Here is a 25,068-nt window from a genome sequence, read left to right as displayed (position 1 = left end):
ACCCCTAAAATCACTGGCTACGAGGTTGGAATCACTGGAAAAGAAACAATTCAAGTCCATTGCCAGCTACGCGGATACTGAGTGGGGGTCCATTATTTGAGAACGAAGCAACACAAAATGAATGGGAGTTGCTGAAAAAAATTCTAAGTCCAAACCAACCACCCTGTTGGCGGCTACGAGGCTACGGAGTGGGAGTCCCCTTGAATATGCTTGAGAACGAAGCAACACAAAATGAATGGGAGTTGCTGAAAAAAATTGTAAGTACAAACCAACAACCCTGTTGGCGGCTACGAGGCTACGGAGTGGGAGTCCCCTTGAATATGCTTGAGAACGAAGCAACACAAAATGAATGGGAGTTGCTGAAAAATATTGTAAGTCCAAACCAACTACCCTGTTGGCGGCTACGCGGTCACGAAGTGGGAGTGCAATGGAGCATGACGCATAGTACATACAAGTAGCGCTGAGAATGTTTATTGAGGTCAACCAACCGTGACCTCGTAGCCGGCTACGAGGTGGATAGATCGAGTGGCGGGGTATTCTGCAATTGTGCCCAAAATTTTAATGTGCCTAATCAAAGCCCCCCCCCCCCCCCCCCCCCCGCAAATATGCGTACGAGTTGGCTTGCATGTGATTCTGTACGTACATTGTATACATGCATGGTATTATGGGGCTTGCTTGCGTACTTTTAGTTGATTCCGACGTCCGAGTTGGCTTGCGTACAAGTTGACCTGTTTCGCCTCACACCAGTGATAGCAAGTACAAGGAAAATATTTTTTAAGGAAATTGAAATTGGGACTTCCCCCCCCCCCCCCCCCTCAATTAGAGAGAAGATAGTTTAGTTACATGAACAGTGGAACGCCGCTATACCGAAAACCGCTTTACTGAACACCGCTATACCGAACACCGCTATACCGAATGTCATTCTTGGCTCCTGGTTCTAATGTACAAAACGTACCAAACATTGTTGTTGAAAAAGTCAACAGATTAACAAAAAATCTACCAGTTGTATTAAACGCTGTTTGAGCCACTTTTAATTCCCTAAGTTCAAATGACCCATAGTTACATTGGTTCGAATGTTGAAGAATGATACATGTAGATGCCTATTTTTTCCCCAAGGAATAGAAGGGAAAACCACATTGGCTGTGGGATGTGAGAAATGCCAGTTCACTATTGGTCAAAAGAAGGTACCAGCGGTTCAAAATCGCTACCGAACAATCATTGTTATGAACACTTTCTGTGGATCCCGCGATGATCGTTATAGCGGCGTTCCAAATAAATGCCAGAAATTTGTTCTGAAATATAATAGAATTAAAAGGACCAATTCACAGTCAGCACATTTTGTTGATCACATTTTGTTTTCATTAATTGCTTTGGCTATTTTGTCAACATTCTCGTTATTCTTGCCTCCTAGATTATAAATTGTCTCACCACGTCAGAACATTTCCAAGATAAAATAGCATCTACATGTACACTCAAGAAAATGTTTAAACTTGTGCGTTTGTAAGTTGTAGTTGTACTTCTGGATTACTGCTCACAAAACTATTTTCTTGTTTCTCCTGACCACAGTGGGCTGGCTTACAGAATCTCAGCCGAGCATGTGTCATTTCGATGGATGAGCCCGACTCATCCAGTCTGAGAGAAGCAATCCAGTGGAGGGGACAACCGAGGGAGAACCCAGGCGGATCCTTTGATGTCCTGGTGGCCTACGACTCGGACATACAGCTGCCGGAGTCGGTGAGCGACCGGACCAACAGGAGCGAGGAGACTTTGAGAGAGCTTGCTGGACTCTCTGAAATCAGTTTGCCTGCAGACACCTCAAGACAGGATTACCAAGAGGTATCCGTCGTAGAGAGTGGCGAAGTTGGTAACATTCGGGAAGTGCCAGTGAGAGACGTCGACAGTGATATTGGCGTCGGAGGAAACGCTCCTCTAAGTAGAGTACAAGTTCCTCTTGAAACTCAGCACCAGTTTGACCTGTTCTCATCAGCTTCTGTTCCATCGTCGCCTGATACGTTGACTTCCCCTGTGCGACCGACAGCTCCACTGCGCCTGAACTCGTCCGACCCTCTCGTCCAGGGGGACAGAAACTCCGCCCGGTATCTGCGGATACTCGTGCCGCAGCAGGACACTGGTTCCCAACCGCTCTTTTCCTCAGGTTTTGATCACACCAACCCCGTCTACAGCAGGAACACATCCCACAACTTTAGCGAGGGTGAATATTTTGATAGTCTGCCCAGCACCGCGGAGAATCTACTCCTTGAAAGCCCCTCGGATTCCCCGGCCCACTTCAGCCAACTCCGCCTGACCCTGAACAGTGTCGAATCCGACGGAGAGACCTTCCTCTCTCTGGATGACAGTACCAGTGAGCCACAGCCACAACCTTGCCTAAACAGCGGCTTACACGTACACAAACCACCATCCAGACAGCACAGCCGTCAGCCAAAAGTCCCCAATTGGCAGAGCAAAGCACCCGAGAAGGCACAACATTTGGAAAGTGGTTTAGAGAAGGAACTGCGAAGATTGGTGGTGGAGATCTATTCTGAGAAGGCCACAGAGTTTGTTCCTATCGCTGGGTTGCTGTCAGGCAGCCGTCCTTCAAAAAGTAGCACAAGTCAAGGTAAATTAGACGGCCAGTGTACAATTTCAGAGTGGTTCTCCAAAGTGGCATCGTGCCAAAATGTACTTAAGAGCAACTCAAGTTGACCCAATTACAATTCATTTTCAGATACAAGGCGAACGTAATGGACTTACTCTCAACTGACTGGACTTTGGAGTCAAATGACTGCAAAAGTCAATCGGTCAGATGATGTCACTGAGGACTGATTGTTTCAAACATTGAACTTCATTCTAATATTTGAAATAATCGAGCCCGACTCTTGAATGCCAGGCAAAAACAGGTGTTATTTTGACGAGTAAACCTGAAATGTGGCACGATGGATATAGATAAGGTGCGCATTTACGAATAATATGGGAAAAAGTACCCGATTGTAAGGCCAAAAAAAAAAATATTCGGTCTCTGGTCAGACCAAAGTTCCGGAATTGACGCGGCGACGTGGCTTCTTTTTTTTTCCTTCAAGCTTGGATTGGACAGACAAGGTGGGGTACTATTTTGCTTTTTTGGTGTCCTCATGTACATTGGTGTCCTCCATAATTTGCCTTGGTGCTTTCGATCATTTGCCTTGGTGCAATTTCCCATTCCTTGGTGCTCTTTGGTAAAAAAAATTGAGGAGGTGTGGCAATAGAGGGCGCTGTTGGAGCTACCGCGGAACATTTTGGAAAAAAAAAGATAGACGCGCATGATTAAAATCGACGCGCGCGCTGACCAGAGACCGACTTATTTTTTTTTTGGCCTAAACTGCAACTTTAATGAGCGTCATAAACGTGAAATATGTCCTATGTTTTGTTTTCCATGTAGCCTGGTTTTCATTTTTAAATTCCCCTCAAATGACATTCAAAACCTTTCTTTTACATTTTATGAGAAATTACAAAGTAATTTGTCAAGTTGGCTACGGGTACCTGATTCCGTAATCTGGAACCGGTTTCTGACAATAGCAGTCAGGTACTCATGGTACATGGTAGCCAAATTGACCAATCAACAGCTTAGTTCACCTTTCTGATCGAAAGACGTCACAATTTCTAAAGTTGACCCGATTGGTTGGTGCGTTGGTCGCATAAAATTAGCATGCAAGGATATATCAGACATTCGTTGTGTGGCCGCCTCTGTACACATGAATGTCTGATGTGGTGGCGCACCCAGGATTTGGCTGGGGGGGGGGCTCACAATTTTGTTTTTCAAATTTTTTATAAGTTTGAATTTTTTTTCAAAAAATGTTGCCCAAAATGTAGTTATTTTTTTATTTTTTTTATTTTTTTTTGGGGGGGGGACTATTTGACGTCAAAAATAGGCCACATACATATCACCAAGGGCAAATCATGGAAATTAATATCAAAAAAATTACCAAAAAAACCCCAAAAAACACCCACCCCTTTATGGGTGCGCCACTGGTCTGATACCCAGACTACAGGCTCTCTTGCATAGGCTGCAAAGTGCTATCTACATGTAGAAGTCCATACATTGATCATATTTAAATAGTACATGTATACTTATTTCCCGTATCAATTGCTTTCTTTTCCCGCATGAATAAACCCACGTTTTCCTTCTTCCTTGTTAGATAAGCCATCTGACACCATGGGAGACAGTCACCCAACTTTCGTTCACTACCAAGATGGAGTGCCACCATTAGAGGCCATGGTTTCTGGAACACCAGCCGATATTCCTCATATGGAAATGGAGGGTGATATACATGTAAATGGTACGCACACATGAAAACCTTGTTTAGAATTTTTGCTGCCAGGTAAACCTTGGAAGAAATTTGACTGTTCAGATTTTCAGTTGACCCTCATCAAGTACAAAATACTTGGTGCTTTCACAGATAAAATCCTATGCTGAATTTATACTTGACCTCATTTTTATGGAAGCTAACCCTAACCTCCAGAACTCCTTCAAAATCCATCCCCCCATTTTGGTGGATTTTGGGGGACTTGGTCCTGCAGGCCTGGTTTGACTAAATATTGATGGAGTATGATGGATTTGGGCCTGGAGGCCTAAAGCAAAGCATGCATTGGAAGCAGTGGTTGATGGATTTTGGCGGACTTGGTCCAGCACTTAGTAAAAGACAGTAGGGAGTTGGAGTTAAAAGTGGAAAATCTAAGATCTTCAGAACTACAGGCATCACACCGTCAAATGTGGTCTCAAATTAAAGGGGACAACAAGACCTTTCATTAGAGTGGTGTGCCTTTGAGATGGACTATGTATTTCTTTTATCAAAACCCATTTTTTTTTTAATTATGAAGTTGAAAAAAGAAAATTGACTTGATTGAGGCTTGAACCAGTGACCTCCGGATTACCGTTCCGGTGCTCTACCAACTGAGCTAGCCAGCCCTAAGCTTAGTTGGCGGTGGCCCATTTTGTCAATGTCTTTGTTCAATGGGGGCTAGTCAGAAGGCCCTAAACCTGTATATGCCATGTTACCATGGGTTATCTCAGTTGGTAGAGCACCAGAATGGCAATGTTTGAGAAGAATTGCAAATAATGCTATCCGGTTCGTTAGTGCCACTGATTACTCGCGCCCATTGGATAAACATTCGAGTTGCGTTAACTTCCGGTTCCATTCATGCTATGTGAAGTACGCATGATTGAATTGAGATGACGTCACACTAACAAACCGGATGGAGTTGTACATGTAGATGACCCGAAGACGGCATTGCTATTATTTTTGTCTTGCCTGAATAAAGTTCAGGAAAGAGACCATGCAATCACTACAATGTATGTCTTTACGTATATGTACAACATGTACAATGTATGTGGTGTTTTCGTTAAAGTTTCAAAAAATGGGTCTCATTTGAAAAGTTGAAGCCCAATTGAAACCAAATTTGGGTCATAGATGGGTCATTCCATGTCAGACCAACGCACTTTTTTACCTCATGTCTTCCGATTTTAATAAAAATTGCTGTGCTTGTAGGTCCTAATGAGCAATGAATGCACACCAATTTTTAGCCCGATCCGACCTACCATGTGGTCAGGGCAGAAGCCACAAAAAAATGGAATTTTTAGAGTAAAATACCACCCTTTTGGTATAAATATGTCGAAACTATTGCAATTTTCATCGAATATATGTGAATTTGGTATTAAAATAATGAGGATTGCATGCTCAAATCACTTCTTTTGTCAAAATTAAATTTTGTGAAAAGTAGGTCACGTACCTTTAATATGCTATTGTGACCTTTGACCCAATTTTTGTAATAATGTATCATTCCGAAAATCAACGAAATAAAAATAACTTGCTAGAGCATGTCTTCCTCTATCAGAATCTACTAAAAATCAGTTGGGGTCTTCAAAATTTATAACTTTATGACTATTTTTGTACAGTTGGTAGGTTACAAATGAGTCAATTTATAGACTTTACATAAGAAATACACCAACACAACTTACTATTCTGTTTCTTAAGTTAATAAAATTTATCTAGATTTTTATGTATAAAGTACAAAGCCAGGAAAAACAAAATTCTACCTTCTGATTCCAAAGAAACTGTCTAATCAGAATATTTGGACTCGGAAGTGTGCTAACCACTAACAGTAACCAGGCCTTCACCCAGTACAGCGGACTCACGTCCAGGTGAAATTCATCTCAAAGGAACAAAATGCCAAGTCTGTGAGAGTCATTAAAGTTCAAGAAGCACAGTGATGAATAAGTAAAGGTTACTTTGATTGTAATATTAAGTATTATCTTCAAGCAAACTTGAATCCTAGACCCTGATTAGTCCATCTATAGCAACAACTGTGTGATTTTATATAATATTGCACAGCTATATTGCACCCCAGATATTAAAAATGTACGTGTACATATGTTGTGTTATTTTTACAGAAATTTGAACCAAAAAAAATTTATGACGCCCCCCCCACCAAAAGCCAAATCCTGGGTGCGCCACTGCTGATAATTTACACTATGAGTCTGGTTAGACCTCATCAGCCCTCAGAATGAGAAATTCACAAACCAAGATATATTTTAGAAACTTTAGAAACAGAATAGTAAGTTGTGTTGGTGTATTTCTTATGTAAAGTCTATAAATTGACTCATTTGTAACCTACCAACTGTACAAAAATAGTCATAAAGTTGTAAATTTTGAAGACCCCAACTGATTTTTAGTAGATTTTGATAGAGGAAGACATGCTCTAGCAAGTTATTTTTATTTCGTTGATTTTCGGAATGATACATTATTACAAAAAATGGGTCAAAGGTCACGATAGCATATGAAAGGTCATGTGACCTACTTTTCACAAAATTTAATTTTGACAAAAGAAGTGCTTTGAGCATGCAATCCTCATTATTTTAATACCAAATTCACATATATTCGATGAAAATTGCCATAGTTTTGACATATTTATACCAAAAGGGTGGTATTTTACTCTAAAAATGTCATTTTTTTGTGGTTTCTGCCCTGACCACATGGTAGGTCGGATCGGGCTAAAAATTGGTGTGCATTCATTGCTCATCAGGACCTACAAGCACAGCAATTTTTATCAAAATCGGAAGACATGAGGTAAAAAAGTGCGTTGGTCTGACATGGAATGACCCAGATGCAACATGGTAACCTTCATATGATCATGATGATAAAGGTCACGTACCGAGGTCAAGGTAATCTGAGGTCAAATTGTAAAACAGGCTGACAATGTAAAATTGGTCTCATTTGAAAAGTTAAAGCCCATGTGGAACGAAACTTGATTCAAAGATGCAACACCAATGTGAGACGCGTAGTTCTAGAACCACCTTGTTTATTGTACATTTAGTTTTGCCAATATTTCAATTTGCAGAAAGTAAGTCAGGTGTCCCTGGAGGTGAGCACCAGCAGCCAAGTGGAGTCACGTTGACCTCCTTGTCCAGCCTCTCATCCACGGCCGATGCCTTGGCCTTACAACGCTCTGTTATTGGTAAATGGCCAAGTTTTACAAATCAGCTCTGTTCATGTTCATGAGGAGGAGAAGTCCTGTTGCTTGTTGTTTTTGAGTCATTATTATTACAAGATCTGGTAATTTGTGGAGGGTCAGCACTAAATTATAGCAAGCTGATTTTGAGGTCCTTTTAAAATCTTTCAAAAATACACGTTGTAAACAGTCCTTTATTATTATTATCATTATTAGTCTATCATTATTATCATTATTCATGGTTTATTGTATCAAACTTTCACTTCCAAAAGGCTGAATCCCAGTTTAATTTATAATAATGACTTTAAAAATGGTTATACATTAAAATTTTGTTCTGTACTGCCCCAAACCGCCCTGCTTAGTACTCCTGGTACCGCCCAAACCACCAAGCACTGTAGCGTATGGATATTTCAGGAAACATTTAGTAAAGTGCTTATATGTCACATTTAACTGTCTACAGTTGATGTTAACAAAATCACTGTTACTTTTGTGATGCCACTTTCAACAAAAAACTTTAGGATTACATACATGTACTTGTAAATTTTCACCGATATCATACAGATATTTGCTATGAAAACATGTACACGTACAAATTTCTGATTTGCTTTGCACATTTTAAAACTGCCATATTCAGGTTCGAGCCCAACGAAGCCAGCATCGATGGAAGAAATAGCAGCAGCAATTGCCGTAGCTGAGAAGCAGTACCGTCAGAGACTGCAGCACTACAAGCAGCAGCAACAGCAGCCACCCAACCAGGGTCCTGAACAACTTCCCAATGGCAGTCCGGCCTTTAACACGGTACGGAAACAGCCAAAAACATATTTACTTTTTTCTAGCTATTATCTGGCACACACTTCTTTAATCAGTAACAACTGGAAAATGGAACTCAGCTGTCCAGAGGAATTTTTCATCTTACTACATGTATATTCTCACCGTAACCCCCAGTACTTCCTCAGGACTAGCCTGCTAAAATCCAACAGAGTCCAACCGGACTTTCCTGTTCAATTCACTGTCTGCTGAATCCAACGGAGTCCAACAATGCGTTATAATGCGGTTCAGTTGCCTGCTGAATCCAACATTTTGCATGAGGAATGTACACAAGGGGTTAACTGCTCAATCCAACAGGCTCCATCCATCGGGTATGTGACATAGTTGGATCCTGTTGGATTCAGCAGGGTTAAGGTTAATACATTCCCAGTTCCTTCAGATTCCACAAGGGAGGTTCTGGAAGATTGTATAGGATTGAGAAAAGATCTAGAGCCTGGTCACTACTTCATTTCATGGTGCTTGATGCCTCGTAAATATACCCGGAATGGGCCATTGGATTTATAAATAGTTAGGGATTAGGATTAGGGAGGATTTGAGTTAATCCTTTAGCAGCACCATTAACATCTGATTCAATATTCAAATGACTTGATTTTTTTTTTTTTGATTTTTTTTTTCAGGACAACCTGGATGAAATGCCAACCCGCCTTCCAGCAACCCCACCAAGACAGGCATCGGACACTGAGGACAGCCTGAACCAAACAGATCCTAACATTGGACCCACCACCGCCTCCTCGCCAGGAGCACCTACAAAAACAAAATCCTTACCAGCTACTGCAAGGGTGCGTCCTGGCTCCCTTGTCGCACAGAACACAGGACTTGCCATCAGCAGTGCTGTGGGGGCGAGATTCGGGCTGCCGCCCTCCCTCAATGATCACAGCCCTGCCCCTGTTGAGACAGGCAACAAGGAGCGCGTACTGTTCCGCAGCCCTGTACAAGCCATCACGACCTCCCGAGGTGGGAGAATGGTAGCCGTTCACAAACCCAATCACCAGAACGTGGACACCAAGGCATCAAGGGGTACCCCCAAGAAGGTTGACAACCAAGTCTATGCCTCCCCAGCTGAGATAAAGACATCCATAGCTTCTAAGAGTGGTGAACCATTACTAGACGCGAAGCCAAACAAGCTTGCGCAGAGCTTTGTGGCTGTAACGGCGGCCGAGGATCACTTTCAGGTCCAGGAGGTAGGCATAGAACCAAACTCAGAGGTCATTGTTACGAGAGACCCTCAGAGCCTTGGAAAGAGACACCTCAGTGGTGACGACAATCAAACCGCCGGAGCACACACACAGCTGGAAAATGCTCATCAAGCTCCTGAAATTGGATCAGTTCGAGTAAGCGAGGAAGACAAACCTAAACAGTCCTTTTTAGGATCTTTCTTCCATTGGGGTAAGAAGCAGGAAGCAGAACCCCAATCCCAATATGACTCTAGCCTTTCGGGTGTCTCACCTTCCAGCCCTGAATCCTCAGGCACTGCAGCGTTGCAGAACAATGCTGCGGATCGCGGTAAATCTCCATATGCAGGCATTGGGCAGCAGGCAGCTGCAGAAAGCCACGACTCTGGGATAGACTTAGTGCCGGCTGGAAGCAATGCTGGAGAGGTCTTTCATGCCGAGTTCGAACCAGTTCATGCCTCCACACCTGTCAAGTACAGACGTGGAAGTAATGAATCTGTTCCACGACAAGAGGTCACAACACCAGATGCTCCTAATAACCGCTTAATGAACTCTCAGCCTAAAGAAGTGGATTCTGATGATGAGACGGACTCTAGGATTCGAGCATCACTTCCAAGACCATTGAGAGAGACTTCCAGCCAGCATCACCCTATTATCCCTAGGGATAGTTCCCAGAGACCCAGTAAGCCTTTAGTCACCAGATCCAATCATGTGGGAAACAGCCTACCCGTGACCAATGTCCGGCGGAGAGACTTACACAAAATGCCCATGACATCACTTACGTCAGTTTATGGGTCTTTGAAAACTACAAGTCCTCAGTATGGTGTCACACCGGTTGATCCAGCGGATCTAGATAGTGTGTTACGTGAGAAGGCTAACCTGGAGGGGCGGCTGGAGACACTGGCAGCAGAGACAGAATCAGCTCTGCAGCAAAGAGCTGAGATGCAGACCCAGGTTGCCTCGCTCCAGGCTCAGCTCAAGGCACATGCCTCTGCTGCCGACACAGCCCAACAGCAGCTGTCTGCAATGAGCAATGACATGGTTACTGCCCAACAAAATCAGGCCCAGCTGGAGCAAGCCCTGGCAACACTGCAGACAAGCTTAGAGAACAAAGAGGAAGATTTGGACTCCTTACAGAGGGAGCTGGAAGCCTCGGAAGCTACCAGTCAGAGGCTGAATGGCAAGATGGAAGAGGTCAAAGAAGCCATGGAAACAAAGGAAGTCACCATCGCTGCATTGAAAGCCAAGATTGCTGCCGTGCAAAAGGAGGCTGAAAAGGCCCATCAAGAACGGACACATCATTTGGCTGAACTCAAGACACTGCAAGGAGACGTGGAATCACTGACTAGTGCCAAGGAATGGTTTCAAGAACAGTTGCAGACAGCTCAAGAAACGCGTAATAAGCTCCAGAAGGAGCTCACTGAGACGCAGATTCAGACCAAGAAGCAAGGGGCAGCCGTGGAGACCCTCAAAGCTGAGAAGGCACAGCTCCAGCACCAACTATCTGAGACGCAGCAGCAGGCACTCAAGGAGAAAGAGCTGATTGCCAAGCACCTGGAGACCATTGAGGCAGACTTCCTGGCTCGCGAGGCTGCCTTCCAAGACCTCCAAAAGGAGAAAGTGGCTGTTCAGGAAGCCGTTGCCTCCAGAATGGACCAAATGAATGAAGAGAGGACCAAACTTTCTAACTTGATCGCAAACTGCGTTGAGCTGGAAAGACAGTTGGATAGGACTCAAAAGGAGTTGGCAGATAAACAAGCCGATGTTCATAATCTTGATGCTGAAAAGAAAGAATTGGTCAAGAGACTTGCTCTGGTGCAGGTAAGAAATGAAATCCAATTTCAACAAAAATTTAAATTTCAAAAAATGAGTACCAATGACATGTGTATTAAGTTAAGTATTAATTTTTGTCAACTGAGCTTTATATTTTACTCTTTTATTTTAAAAGGAGTCACTCCTTTCTCGAGATAAGGAGTTAGAGGCGCTTCAAGAAAAGTGTATTGACGCTGAGGCAAAAGTGCATGAACTCCAAAGCAATGCATTGGAACAACAGGAGTCTTTGCAGAACCACCGGGCTGAGAAGGCTGCCCTGGAAGCTGCCCTGGCAAAAGCCAACCAGGAGAAGAGGGCCTTCGACGAGGCCCTCCAAAACCTGAGGCAAGACATGGGAAAGGTGGAGAACGGTTTCAAACAGATGAAGCAGGATTTGAGCCAGAAGGATGCTCAGATGGAGTCCTCACTGCGGGACAAGGAGGAGCTCCAAATGTACCTGAGAGATGCTGAGGAGCAGCTGAAGTACAATCAGCAGAGCATGGACAACTACCAGGAAGACATGAGCAGCAAGGAGGACGTTCTTGCGGAGCTGAGCAGAGTCAAGAAAGCCTTGGAAGACGAAGTTGCATTGCTGAGTCAGCACCTGGAATCCTCCAAGAAGGCCAACCAGAAGTCCCAAGCTGTCAGGGCTGGCCTCCAGGAGGAGCTCTCTGAGAGCCGGGATGAGCTGAAAGAGCTGGAGACCCAACTGGAGTCAGCGATGACGGAGAATGCCCACCTGGAGGGTCAGCTGGAGATGATGGCCGATGAGCAGCAGCGCTTCTCCAACCTCCTCGACGAGAACGCCAAGCTAAAACAAAAGCTGGCCGAGACGCAGAGTTTGTCTCACAGGGAGCTGGCCGATGAACGGGCGAAGGCATTGCGTCTTGGATCCGACCTGGCTGCCACCCAGAAGGAGTTGAAGGAGAAGCAGCGCGTCTATGAGTCTGCTGCAAGTGCCTTGACCAAGAAGCTGAAGGAAGCCATGGATGCCAAAGAAGTTGCTGAGGCAGACCTCCAATCACTACGTCGGGATGAAGCAGCCAGCAACTTAGAGTTGCAAAATAGACTTGCCAGTCAGCTGGAAGCTGCCAAAAAAGATCTTTCAGCTGCGCTGCGAGAAAGAGATGACCTGATGAGGCAGCTTGAAGGGCTGAAACAACACATGGAGGAGGAAACGGCAGCATACAAAGAGAAGGTGGCAGAGCTGGAAAACCAACTTCAGGTACAATGTTGTCTGTGAATGGACCGATCCAGTAAGCCCCTCCCACTGCGCACGTGGGCAAATTAACATGTGCTCCTCTCCAATGCCGCACGCATGTCGGACATAAATCACGGCTGTGATTGGTCAGAATACCATGGGGCGGTGCTTACTGGATTGGTCCATTTGTGGAGGGTCAGCATCAAATTATAGCAATCTGCTTACTGGATCGGTCCCTTGCACTTCTGTTTTTGTGTTTGTTGAAAATGGAATTTAAGGCAGACATGTGGCAAGTCACTATTATGAAACACTTTTTGAAGTCTCTCTCTAACTGCATGCATTTTTTAACAACGTTTGTGTATTAAAGGGAATGAACAACATTTGCTTTTGCTGCAATTTTCAGAAATAAATGGATTTGGAGGATTAGTATGTTATAGCAAATATTGTTAAACTGACTTGTTTCACGTTTTGGGCTTGTTGATGCTGGAAAAACCAAAAAAACAATCATGTTCTTGTAATCTGGTTTCCTGACCTTAATTAAGATGAAACGGAGCAATTTATAGACTTTGGGGAATTGTAAGGTCATGTAATCAGTCTCGCAGGCTTGTACCCCTTCACAGGTGTGTAATCAATTGCAAAGAAAATGCGGAATAACTAAATATGACAAGGAAAAAGCCAGTTTTCTCAAATGTGGTCGGCCAACCAGTGTTTGAAAAGTACAATTTTTCTTGAAAATGTCAGCATACCAGGAGCCACGATTTTACAGGATGCTTTAGACTGTCATTCCCTAACAATCCAGTAATGTATTTCGTGATAATTTTTATCATTTCATGGTCTGATGTTTGCGAACGTTGTATCTTCCATTTAACCTGATAGTGCTCCAGTAAATTTTCACAGAAAGAAAGGTAAACCTTAAAATAGTGCAGAAATATTTTGATTGACGATTCATTTAATGACATTTGCCCCATTCCAGGCTCTGAAGGCTTTGTGTGAGCAACAACAGAGAAACGACGATGCCAATCGCAGGATGGCTCTTGACCTTGAAAGGGAAAGAGGAAGGCTGGCAGGTGGGTGTAAAGAAAATAGCAAACTTTGCTGATGAAAGTGATATCATTTTCTGTCTAGACCATATCATTTGGTCACAGTATTGAGTTTTATAAATTAAAGTAGGTTTCCAAGTGGTAAAATTGAATAAGATTATTGCATACTTTCGAAAGAGTACCCGGATGACTTTACTATTGTTTTATTGCAAAGACATCTGGGCATTTTATGGTATCAACACGCATTTTGCTGGTGTGCAAACAAAATTGAGACTGACTAAATATGGTAAATTGCGGGCAGTATTTGAAAAAGCCAGGTTTTTTTTCCAACGCTGGTCGGCCGACCAGCGTTGGAAATTGATACAAATATACCAGCACACTATAAAACACCATACCAGCCACCATAAAAATGTCAGCAAACCAGGTGCCATGATGTTACAGGATGCTTTAGACTGTCATTCACTAACAGTCCAGAAAGGTATTTCATAATAAAATATGGTAGTTGCGATTGTTGATGTTTGCAAATTTTGTATGTTCCCTTAAATACTTTTGACTGGTTCTCTGCTGATTTTTATAAAGTACATATATTTTCTACTCAGCAATATTTTCTGCTCAACAGCTTTATGAAATTGGTCCCTGGTCAAAGACTTGTTATCCCCTGAGCTATCACGGATCCTCTTTTGAAACATTGCACATTCCCCATATCTAGAATATTGATTTGGACAATCTGCTTCATGATCTCCTTCGCAGGTGTCCAGCAGAGTCACTCAGCCCTGAAGCAGCACGCCAACCTCCTGGAGGCAGCCCTGGGTCGCCGGGAGACAACGCTGGCTGAGATGGCTGCCCAGATGACCTCCAACAGCCAGGAGAATGCGGCCGAGGTGGACCGACTCAAGGCCAAGCTGCGGGAGGAAAGCCAGGCACTCAAGAGAGAGAAGGGAGCCGGTAAAGATCTTCAAAAGCAGGTAAAGACTTGCCTTCTGAAAGGATCAAGCGCAGAGCTAAGAAGCAGGTTAGGCCTGTCTTTTGGAAAAGAAGCAAGCAAGGAACATGAGACGCAGGGTTTACCACAGGGAAAGTTTCAAGCCGAGAAGTCAAAAGCAGGGTTACTTGTCCAAGGAAACTTCAGTAAAAGTTTTACTCGTCTTCAGTAAAGAAGAAAACAAAACGTCGGAAGTAAGTTGCTTGTGTTGGGGAAGGAAGCGAACGTAGACAAATCAAAAGTAGGGTTCCTTGTCTGGGGGGAAGAAACAAGTAGAAAACGGCAAGGGCGGATCGGGGGGGGGGGGGAAACAGGGGCCATGAGCCCTTCCCAAAACGAACCCAATTGGTTTTTTTTTAAGTGACGTCGCAATACAGGCAGGCACTGTGTATACCACCATCTTTTTCTCAAAAACAAATTTTGTTAAAGTGGTCAGAAATTGCCTCAGATCGCACCACAGAGCATCTACAAAACAAAAACAAAAAAAATTTGGCCCCCCTCCCCAAATTTTGTTCAAGTGGTCAGAAATTGCCTCAGATCGCACCACAGAGCATCTACAAAAAAAAAAATTTGGCCCCCCCCAAAAAAATTTTGTTCCAGATCCGCCCTTGGAAAACAGTTGCTTTTTATGGGAAATTTATATATTTTAACCAAAGATTGGTAGAAGTAGGCATTGTTCACAACGGATAATTATCAATGATAGCAATACAATCCTTAGATAAAGTCAGTAAAGAGTACAACCCTTTGTTAAAACTTTATGATGAGATTTGTTGGATTAAATATTTCAGGTTGCATCAGGGAGGGCAGAGATTGGTAGACTACAGCGCGACATCCAGGACCAAGGGGCAGTACTGGAAGAAACAAGAACACTACAAGACAAACAGGCTGAGGAGCTACAGGCAGTCCAGCAAGAACTGAATCGGAGCATCCAGGTGAGATATATAGTTAGTGCTGTAGGAACGCAGTTGAAGTACTCAGGTTTATAGCTTCATTCAGTAAAACGTGATTCGAGCGAGCTTTAGTCACGGCATCAGGAAATCAATGAGTGGCCCAAAAAAGTTTACACTTTTTCAGATGAAGATTTCTTGGACTCGGGGAGACATGGTAAAATTGTTTTAAGATATTCCTGAACTGCAGTATCTTTGTGGTATATCGTGAAAATGGATTGCAAAAAATACAACCTAAATTAAGAAATGGTGATGGTTTAACGAAAGATGGTCAAAAACCAGTTTGTCCACACGCACCTCTATATGGTCAACACAATAGCACTGTGTCGTGCTCAAAGAACTGCAAAGAGACCTTTTTACATTATTTTAATTGGAGTATTCAGGTGACCATTATTAACGGGTGAATTTTTCATAGGAACATATTTTGTGCAACTTTCTACTCCTCTTAAATGTATGGAAACTATTTGACATCCCCTTTTTGATTTATTTTGTTGAAAAGTGCATTTCTTCAAACATTGGCAATTGTCCATGCTTTTTCGGACATCTGAGGGCGCTGTTGCTATGATGTCATTTCAGGAAGACACTGTTCAGATAAGGGGTTTCCTGTTCAATTTGTGAACCCAAAAATGTGCTCATTGAAAACATTTGTGAGAAACGTTTGCTCACTGGCTTACTGCCATGTACTGACACTACAATAAATCACCACAGAAAAGAAAATTTATGACACCAAAATATCAAAAATTGGGCCAGACATTGAGGTTTCTGCCTGAAATGACACTACACTTTTGCTCATGAATATTGATATTTGCATTACCACAAAAATAAAAAAAGCACCAATATACCCTTGAAAGCGGCAAAACAATAATTGAAAATAAGGTTAAATGGGACGCAAAGGTGCATTTTCATTGATTGCATTAAAAAAATTACATTGCATGGGCCCTTTATAACAAGAACTCTAGCGTATGAGACACGGCATGCATGCTTTTGGTTCCCTTGTTCCTTTTAAGATCTCACAACTACAGAGCATTTCCCTTTTTTTGGGAACTGATTTCTACAGACTTATTGGACTATACCCCTAACCCCCTAGAGTGATTTACTGGGAACCTTTTTTACTCCTAAAAATTCCAACACGATATGATAAACTGTACACAAAAAGTGTTGCCCTCTGATTATTGGTGGTACGCCTGACCCAATGTATAGCATAATCAGTTTACTAGTGCAGTACTCACTCTAACAGATTCCAACAAACCCTGGTGTTGGAGTTCGACTGGATGGGAATTGTTAGGAAAATACTACTTTTAATCTGAATGCACATAAAGGCATTTTGTCGTCAAATGGGTGCTTGGCGCACTGCCGCAGTGGCTTTCCAGTGTATGTTGTGTCTGTCTCTCAGTCAAGCTTGAAATTAATACTATCTATGTTTTTATTTCAATGCAAATAGTCGGAGGAGGAACTAAAGGCTGAGACGGATGAGGTCAGAGGTCAGCTGGAGGAGGCCAAAGGTCAACTAGGGCAATTGAAGCGACAACTCCTAGAGAAACACTCTAGGGATCCTGTAGTAGCCGAGCAAATCAAGGCAAGGAATGATCAGAGATGCAATTATTTCCAACTGCTATTTTACCTGTGACAGAATTTTTAGAGTTGCCGCACGATTCTGAAGAAAGTCGGACGAAACTATTACCAAAATGGTGGGCGGAGGTGATGCAATGACTGTTTTGTGACTGAACAAAATCACACACAAATAGCCGTCGAAAAAGGCTGTTATTATCCTTGGCCAAGGTGTTTAGATTACTTAAAACATTGTGCAGCTACGCCAACTGTTGTGAAATCAATCGTTAGCTTATTGTGCAGCTGCGCAACAAAAATTGTAGCGTAAGTCCTATGCATGGCGTAAGCTGCGCACTGTTTTGCGAAAATCGGCTGCTTATCCATTCCAATTTCTCTACCCTTTATGACACATACAACAGAGAGAGAGAGTGTGTCAGCATTTTCCAAAAGAAAGCAGACACTCTTGTTTTACTATACTCCCGAGGACAATGCCTTGTGTTTCCCTTTGTCCCTGTAATATAACACTCTCCCATAGACTAAGCACACGAACCTACCACAGAGGACCGTTTTGAACAAAAGACCCAACTCCCGAGGACTGAAAGTTCTCCCTTTGTTCTCCCTTTGTGTGTGGGTCCTCGGAGGGTTATGTAGAACACGTACAGGCATTCACTGTCGATAAACCCAACCCGAGTTACGTATTTCTTGAATGCTGATGACGAGAATGTGTGTGTATTGTGCTAATCTCGGCAGGCCTTGGAATGGGAGAGTGAGCAGCGAGGGCGTGAAGCGCAAGCCTTGAAGGAGCAGCTGGAGCTGGCCGAGCACCGACAGAAGATAGAGATGGACAACGCCCAGGCTACCATGCAGGTACATGGTCATGATTGTAATGGCTGGATACACAACGTAATTTAACTGGACATCATGCATAAACATAATTTTACACCATGCAGCCAACCCGTCAGAGCCATTTAAGGATAAATCGTGTGTACGCATTGTTTTGCTCATGCGAAAGCACGTGTAAGTTAATCCGTATCCGAAAGTACGGGCTTCCAGAGCTACGGCTACGTTTATTGTCAGCGCGTCCCCGCGTATTTTCAATGGGTGCAGACCTAGACCTAGCTTCAGATTTGGATCCTGATTTGGATGCAGCCTTACACAGATTGCATACAACTAATTTGTAATTGTGATGTGGGATAAGCTCAAAGAAGAATGTCCAACTTGGAATAAAATCGCTGAAAATTAGAGTACCCCAAAGTCACAATATCAAGATTCCAAAATACTTCTAGGGGCCAAGCATTGCCTGGAGTTGTGCATATCAATGCTCTAAATACCTTATCAAAACTTCATGCTAAAAATTATTGATTCATGCTTTAAATTCCTACACAAATAAATTTAATGGAAAACACAAGGATTCGGTTTTTGTGAGTTGTATACAAAAACTGACAGTTGAAAAAAAATCATAGCTTGCGATCAACTTTTTGGGTCACAGCTTTTGCAGTTGTCTTTGTCATTTTTAAACAAAAATATGCTCTGTATTTCAGATGGGACGAAAGGAGCTGGAGGCGTTGAAGGCGGAGCTTGCCGCCACACGGAAGGAGAAGTTTGCTTACCAAGGAAAGCTGAGTCAGTTCAAGTCAGCTCTCAAGGCCACGCTGCAACAAAACAAGGTTAGTAGACTAAGCCAGTGATAAGACAAGTACAAGTCATCACTTGAGGTGGAACCATGCTTGGTCATATGTGTTCTTAAAGCAAGGCACGTGTCCCATTTTGGTAATCATTTTGACGCAAGGGTGGTTGGACCGCTCTAATCGACTATTTGGAACCAGAGCATGATTTCCATCGGTGATTAAGCACAACGGCTAGCCAGGAGTTTTGACCATCGATGACTAGAAACTAGATTGTGGGTACGTGTGGTCTAGCGGTGGAGCACAGGATTCATGATTGTGAGGTTGTGGGTTCGAGCCCCGCCGTGGCCATGCATGTTGTGCCCTTGAGTAAGGCACTTTACCTCAATTACTCCTCTCATTCCAGGTGTTAAATGGGTACCGGCATTATTCAATGCTGGGAAGGTTTTTTTTTGACTACATGACCTGAACATGAGTATGGTTCCACCTCAGTAACGGCTTCGATTGAGGCCACCCAATTAGTCTGTAGTGTTGTTACGTAACCCTAACCCGCTTCCTCAGGACTACCCTGCTAAATCCAACAGAGTCCAACTGGACTTTCCTGCTCAATCCACTGTGCCTCATTTTCAGTTGTCTGCTGAATCCAACAGAGTCCAACATGGCGTTACAATTTGGTTCAGTTGCCAGCTGAATCCAACATTTTGCATGAGGAATGTACACAAGTGGTTAACTGCTCAATCCAACAGGCTCCATCGGGTATGTGACATAGTTGGATCCTGTTGGATTCAGCAGGGTTAGGGTTAAAGGCTTCATGAAATGAGTTTTGCACTGGAACATATTTATAGCAAATATCCATTCCTTTGAAATGTTTAAAAACTACGAGACATCCCTTGTTGGTAATTTGTTTTGCAAAGTGTACTGTTTCATGCTTTTCCTGACAACTGAGGGCGCTGTTGCTGTGATGTCACTTCAGGAACACACTCTTCAGATTAGGCTTTTTCTCTTCAAATTGTAAACCCCCAAATTCTGCTTATTGAAAACATCTGTGCCTAATGTGTTATCATTGTCTTACTGTCATATACTGAAACAAAAAAATGAAGGTTTTTAAAGTCATTTGTGGGGAATTTTCAAAATGAAAACCAGGCTATATGGAAAAACAATACAGATTCATGTTTATGAATCTTGGGAAAAAAATACAATTTACACCATAAAACTATAGAGCTGACTGTACACACTTGTATTTTGCTGTATGGATGCATTGAAGTGCTAGTATTATGGTGTGGACCTTTATGAACAATATAAACATTACTTCCGAGATTTAAATTTTGGGGCTGGGTTTCTTTAACTGGTACCCGGGTACCCGGTACGTACCCGTGTATTTTTTTCACTCGGGTGCCCGATTCCAGTACTACCCATGAATGCACAGCCCTACGTTCGTTACAGCATTTACATCTAGGTTTTCCTTTATTTGCTTGTACGTCATCAGTGTTTACGTTTTCTTGTCCCCAGCTTCTGAAGGCCAAGTTGAGATCCCGACAGAAGGACAAGAGTGCCACGCCCAACCCCAAGACGGCCTCCGGGCTGGCTGCCAGCGGCGACGTTACCATGGTACCGGATGACATCATGGTGCCGGAGATCAGCGTGGACGTCGAGGCGTTGCTGAGTAGTGACGACAAGGACGGGATCACCGCGGCCAGCAACAAGTAAGTATGGGACTGGCTGGCAATGCTCATGCATAAATGAGTTGATACGCTTATTTTGTTGGTCACTAGTCCTTGGAGTATGGGAGGGGAAAATGTGACCTGCTCCACAAAAAAGTGTAATATGTCGCAAAAATAGTGAAATTGAGTTAATAATTTGGGAGGCTAATCATCCTTATCGGCAGCTGGTATGCTCAATTGCTCCATGAGTACTTTCTTCTTTCTTCTTTGAACCCTCACCTGCAGTGTAGTTTTTGTACCATTGATGTGTCAACCAGTGTGTGGCAAACATTCATAAAATTCATAAGATAATTTTTCATGAGGTATTTTTTCCTAAGATAATTTGTCACTGTAAATCACCATCCAGACCCCTCTCTGCGTTACGAGGCTGCCTCCAGTCGGTGAAAGATCAGATGGGCGGTCTACAACAACAGATGGATGAACACACCTCCGCAGTCAACAACTCCTCCAAAGCATGGAAGTAAGCTGACAATCCATTCATTATATTACTTCATGGGTATGGGCTCTGTGCACAAGTACCCCTTCAATGGCCAGAAAAGGAGAGTTGGGGGAGACCTAGACTGGTTCCCAGTCCCTCCACTTTGTATTTTGAATGATTCAAAGTTATTGGGGGCTGGGATTAGTCTGGGAGACCATCGCAAGTTAAATTTGAACGTATTCACGCGCCGACGACGCCTGACCCTTGCGTGCAAAGATGCTATGTCTTTGCTCTGTGCACATTCAGGATAAATAAGTTGTGCCTGCTCCGTGCTTGAACCAGTACAGAACGCTTGAGTCCTAACCAAAGGGCTCTCAAAAGTTGTAAAAATGTGCCCTCTTTTGACGGCGCACTGAGCCTATAGTCTCCAAATAGGCCCATCCATTGAGCCAGGGTCATTAAAAAACTGTGAAAATACCCTTACAGGATTAGTCCTATATAAGCCCCATGTAAATGTCCGTGAAACATCTCTATAAAGTTCTTTTCACAGAGAAATGGACTTTTAATGAATTTTAAACGGATGAAGATGTTCATAGTGTAAGCCAAGTTATTCTTTCATTTAGGAGTGACAATTCGGTAAAGGGGTCATTGCCACAATGGTCAGGGGTAGCAGTACTCGATGGTACGTGTGCACCACTTAAAACCTTTCAACACCATTTTTGTATCACAGGGATGTGGAGTCCAAAGTTCGCGACCTGCGCAAGTCCTGCATGACCCCAATAGACGAGTCGTCGACCCCGCCCGCCGGCACCTCAAGACGTTCCTCACCAGCCACGCCCTCGACCACACCCTCGACCACACCTGCGACCACACCCAGAATGACACAAGCCACGCCCACAAACAACTCATCTCGGACAACTCCGGCCTCAATGACCTTCTCCAGCTTGCCCAATGTCTATGACATTTAACCTTTGAACTCTGACATTATGTGAATCGACTACCGCCAGTAAGTTTTATTTTTATATTTTTTAATTTTTTTTTCTTCATTTTTTGGTTTCGTTTTTAAGTTCAGATAACCAAGAAGGTGTGTACATGTACTTCTACATGTAACACCAGAAGTCTGTTATTTTTTTGTTAACTGTAAAGCCAAATGTCATAGTTGCCCAGAATACTTGATCAAACTTTCACATATGAATGATAGACTGTTTCCTCTGGAGCCATCTTGGAGGCACAGTGCTTTTGTTTCATTAATAAAAAAAATTTAAAAGGAAAAAAAAGATTAGACTGACATGAAATTAAAAAAAAAATTCCATTTGAAAATGTTTGGGTATTAACAAGACATTTTTATTCAATTTTAGGTGAAAACATTTTTAGACTTTTTTTTTTTTTAGTTTTGTTACTTTTATAGTGTATTTCATACCAACATAGTTGTAGTCAGTTCAAGTTGCTTAATTTGCAGGAGTTAATGTATTTTACCTTTTTTTTTTTTAATTTCATGAATTCTTCAACTATAGAATTAATTGCCTTGATTAGACGAAATCAGATCATTGGGCATTAAGCGTAATAGTGCGTTTTCTTGACCAGCGGCCATTTTGTGCCAGTACATTGGTTTGCCGCGCACGACAAGTCAAATAAGTGGTTGATCCATTGTATTTATTTATTTTTTAAGAATTCTTTTTAATTCTTAATTGATATCTGTAGCACCTAGGCTCTGGTTTGTAAGTTTAAAGTAGTAAAGTCTGTCCCGAGCCAATGTGGCTTATCAGGCCGGCGTTTATCTCCGGTTTCAGTAGCATGAAACGACTGAGAATATTTCTACTCCCCCTGGATGCGATGCTAGTCCATCGCAGGTTACTCCCCAGCTAATGCCGGTACCCATTTATACTCCTGGGTGGAGAGGGGCAAGTGGGAGTGAAGTGCCTTGCCCAAGGACACAATATATGACCAGCGACTGGATTCGAACCCCGGACCCTTATCATGAGTCACGAATCCTAACCACTAGGCCACACACTCCCCCGGTTTGTAAGTTTAGTCTAAAATAATTACATAAAAATGAGTAGAAAACATAACAAACTCTGCTGCAGTAAAAGGAAAAAAGTAAAAATTTAAAATAAAAAATAATTTGTTTGCATGAAATTAGTTATAAAATATATTACAAAATGTTATGAGTCTTAATGGTGCTGGTACCTACAATGTATGAACTTAGATGAACATTACATTAGGCTGAAATCATATATATCCACCAATGCAGAATACAAACAAATCTGATATTTTTTTACGCGTTTTGTTTCGAGAATGTATTTCATTTCTTTAGCTAACTACAAGTAGTTTCAGACCATTTCTTTGGAACCCTGAAATATGTCTAGAAAAAAAAAGGCTTTTTCTTGGAATTGTATAAAATACAAAATCTGTATATAGGAGCGAAATCTCTTCACTGTTGCCTGTTTTCATACCGTTATCTTCTGTCATGAAAAAACCCTTTCCAAATCAACTTATTTAGAGCCTTATAAATTTATACGTACGTTAAGAAATCGTTGTCGTAATAACAAGCTCATTTTGATGTGAGTAATTACGAATAGAATTGGATTAACTCGATCCCTTGCTTTAACCAGATTTAAAGTGAACAAAAGTAATCTATTGTTCCAAATGTTGGAATCTTTAGGTTTTAGTTTGATCATGTTTGGTTCAGCAGTGTGCTTAAAGATAGAGTTGACTGTTTGCAGCTATCCGAAAAGTAATCGACCAAATTATTGTTAGAAAGCTTACTTGGTTTAACGATAGTTAAGGCACTAAACTTCCTGCGAAACTATTCCTTCTTGCATGCTGTCACTTTGAAGAAATCTACTAAAGAAGGTCATTTCCAAAGATGTGTCAAGTGACGCATATTTGGAAGTTTCTATTTGTAGTTTGTTTGTAATTGGGCGAATCCTAAATGGGTGTAAGTGTCAACACAACATGCAGTTGCTATGATCTGTCGGTTCAGTGTGTGACATCACGTGCTACAATCGGCTGAATAACAATCATGTTCCGCATGCCGATTTCGGGACTGTGTTACCAGAGGGCGCTATTCTAAATATGACTAGGCAACTTTTGGATAAAAAAATCAAGATCCAGAATATTGTGTTTTCTCGAAATAAATACAGCATTCACGGAGCTAAACAGCTCATCGGGTTACTTGTTAAGCCCCCGTCTTTAGATTTTGAGCACTTTTGTTGCTTCAAAAGAAAAAAAAAAATGCACAAATGACAAACGGTCCATTCTACCTTTAAAAGGCACTCGAAGGGATGTAAATACATGTACTGTTGAGTTAATCTCCATCATGTATCATAGTTACATGTAGTTAAGAGTCGTAATAAGATTCCAACAAGTAACAATTTTAAAAGCATTGGAATACCCATAAAGCTTCCCACAAAAAATATCTGAGAATGAGGGATAAGAATGTTTTTGAGTTTTTTGCCCAAATATCACATTTTTGTTTTAAGAACAGGAACCAGTTTCTGAACCCAAAGTTGCTAAGCCTACACCATTGTTGTCTTGGTTAAAAAATGTGACCCGTCACCACGAAATGAGCGTCAAGTCGGAAATTGCCATTTTGCAGTACAGTGGGGCAAAGCCAAAATTTGAAGGGGCGGTCGATTTTTGGTTTTCAAGTAAACCATAATCTTTAAGTCCTGTTTGACCTTTCTCTAATTTTTTTTTTTTTTTTTTTTTGCTCTGTTAAACATCTTTTAACCTTTTTTATCCTGTTTACTATAATTTGACTGTTCATTCACTGTTACACAACTGCAGGATTTTCAATGCCATTTTCTCACAAATCCGTTTTACCACTTCAAGTAGGTCGGTGGTCTGTATTTCTGTTACTGACCTCGGTACCCGTTAATGTTGTATATCACTGGAAAGCTCTTGATCTGCAGCATCAAGATATATAGATAAAAAAAAATCCTCCCGCGATTTTCCAAGATATCAGCATTATGTATCAAAATAGCAGCACCGACCCTGTTTTTATAAGAATGGGGCTCAAAAGTGCTTCAATTAACATTTTGCGCATGCGCAATCCACACTTTTGTGTGTTCTCAAAACGCAAAAAATCTCAGCGAAACGTTCCAAAGCCCCGGCCTCAATTTCAGAGATCTTGGGAAGTATCCCAAGGAGTGGCCAGACTTGACCTGGGTTGCTCTAGATACTTTTTCTGGGATCTGCACCATTCTGGAACTTCAGTCTCAAACAGGTGTTCATTAATTCGCTCGTACCCCCCGCCCTGCAAACAGGACGCTGGGATACTCTGGATGAGC

At 42.4% G+C, this 25,068-nt stretch overlaps 1 protein-coding gene across 1 annotated transcript; it reads left to right on the top strand.

Moving 5' to 3' along the window:
- The first annotated feature begins 1,570 nt into the window (after window positions 1–1,570).
- On the top strand, window positions 1,571–21,809 carry LOC119727640 (golgin subfamily A member 3-like). The gene is made up of 15 exons (XM_038199620.1): window positions 1,571–2,617; window positions 4,173–4,313; window positions 7,372–7,488; window positions 8,117–8,280; window positions 8,928–11,303; window positions 11,431–12,519; window positions 13,469–13,562; window positions 14,286–14,500; window positions 15,306–15,449; window positions 16,906–17,040; window positions 17,763–17,879; window positions 18,554–18,679; window positions 20,147–20,340; window positions 20,705–20,818; window positions 21,507–21,809. Exons 1-15 carry the CDS (start codon window positions 1,609–1,611, stop codon window positions 21,742–21,744), a joined length of 6,273 nt encoding a protein of 2,090 aa, XP_038055548.1. The 5' UTR covers window positions 1,571–1,608; the 3' UTR covers window positions 21,745–21,809.
- Window positions 21,810–25,068: the final 3,259 nt, after the last annotated feature.

This window comes from Patiria miniata, unplaced genomic scaffold, assembly GCF_015706575.1.
Source record: "Patiria miniata isolate m_02_andy unplaced genomic scaffold, ASM1570657v1 HiC_scaffold_1, whole genome shotgun sequence".
NCBI classification, from domain to species: Eukaryota; Metazoa; Echinodermata; class Asteroidea; order Valvatida; family Asterinidae; genus Patiria; species Patiria miniata.
This window is presented reverse-complemented; position numbering and strand designations above follow the sequence as displayed.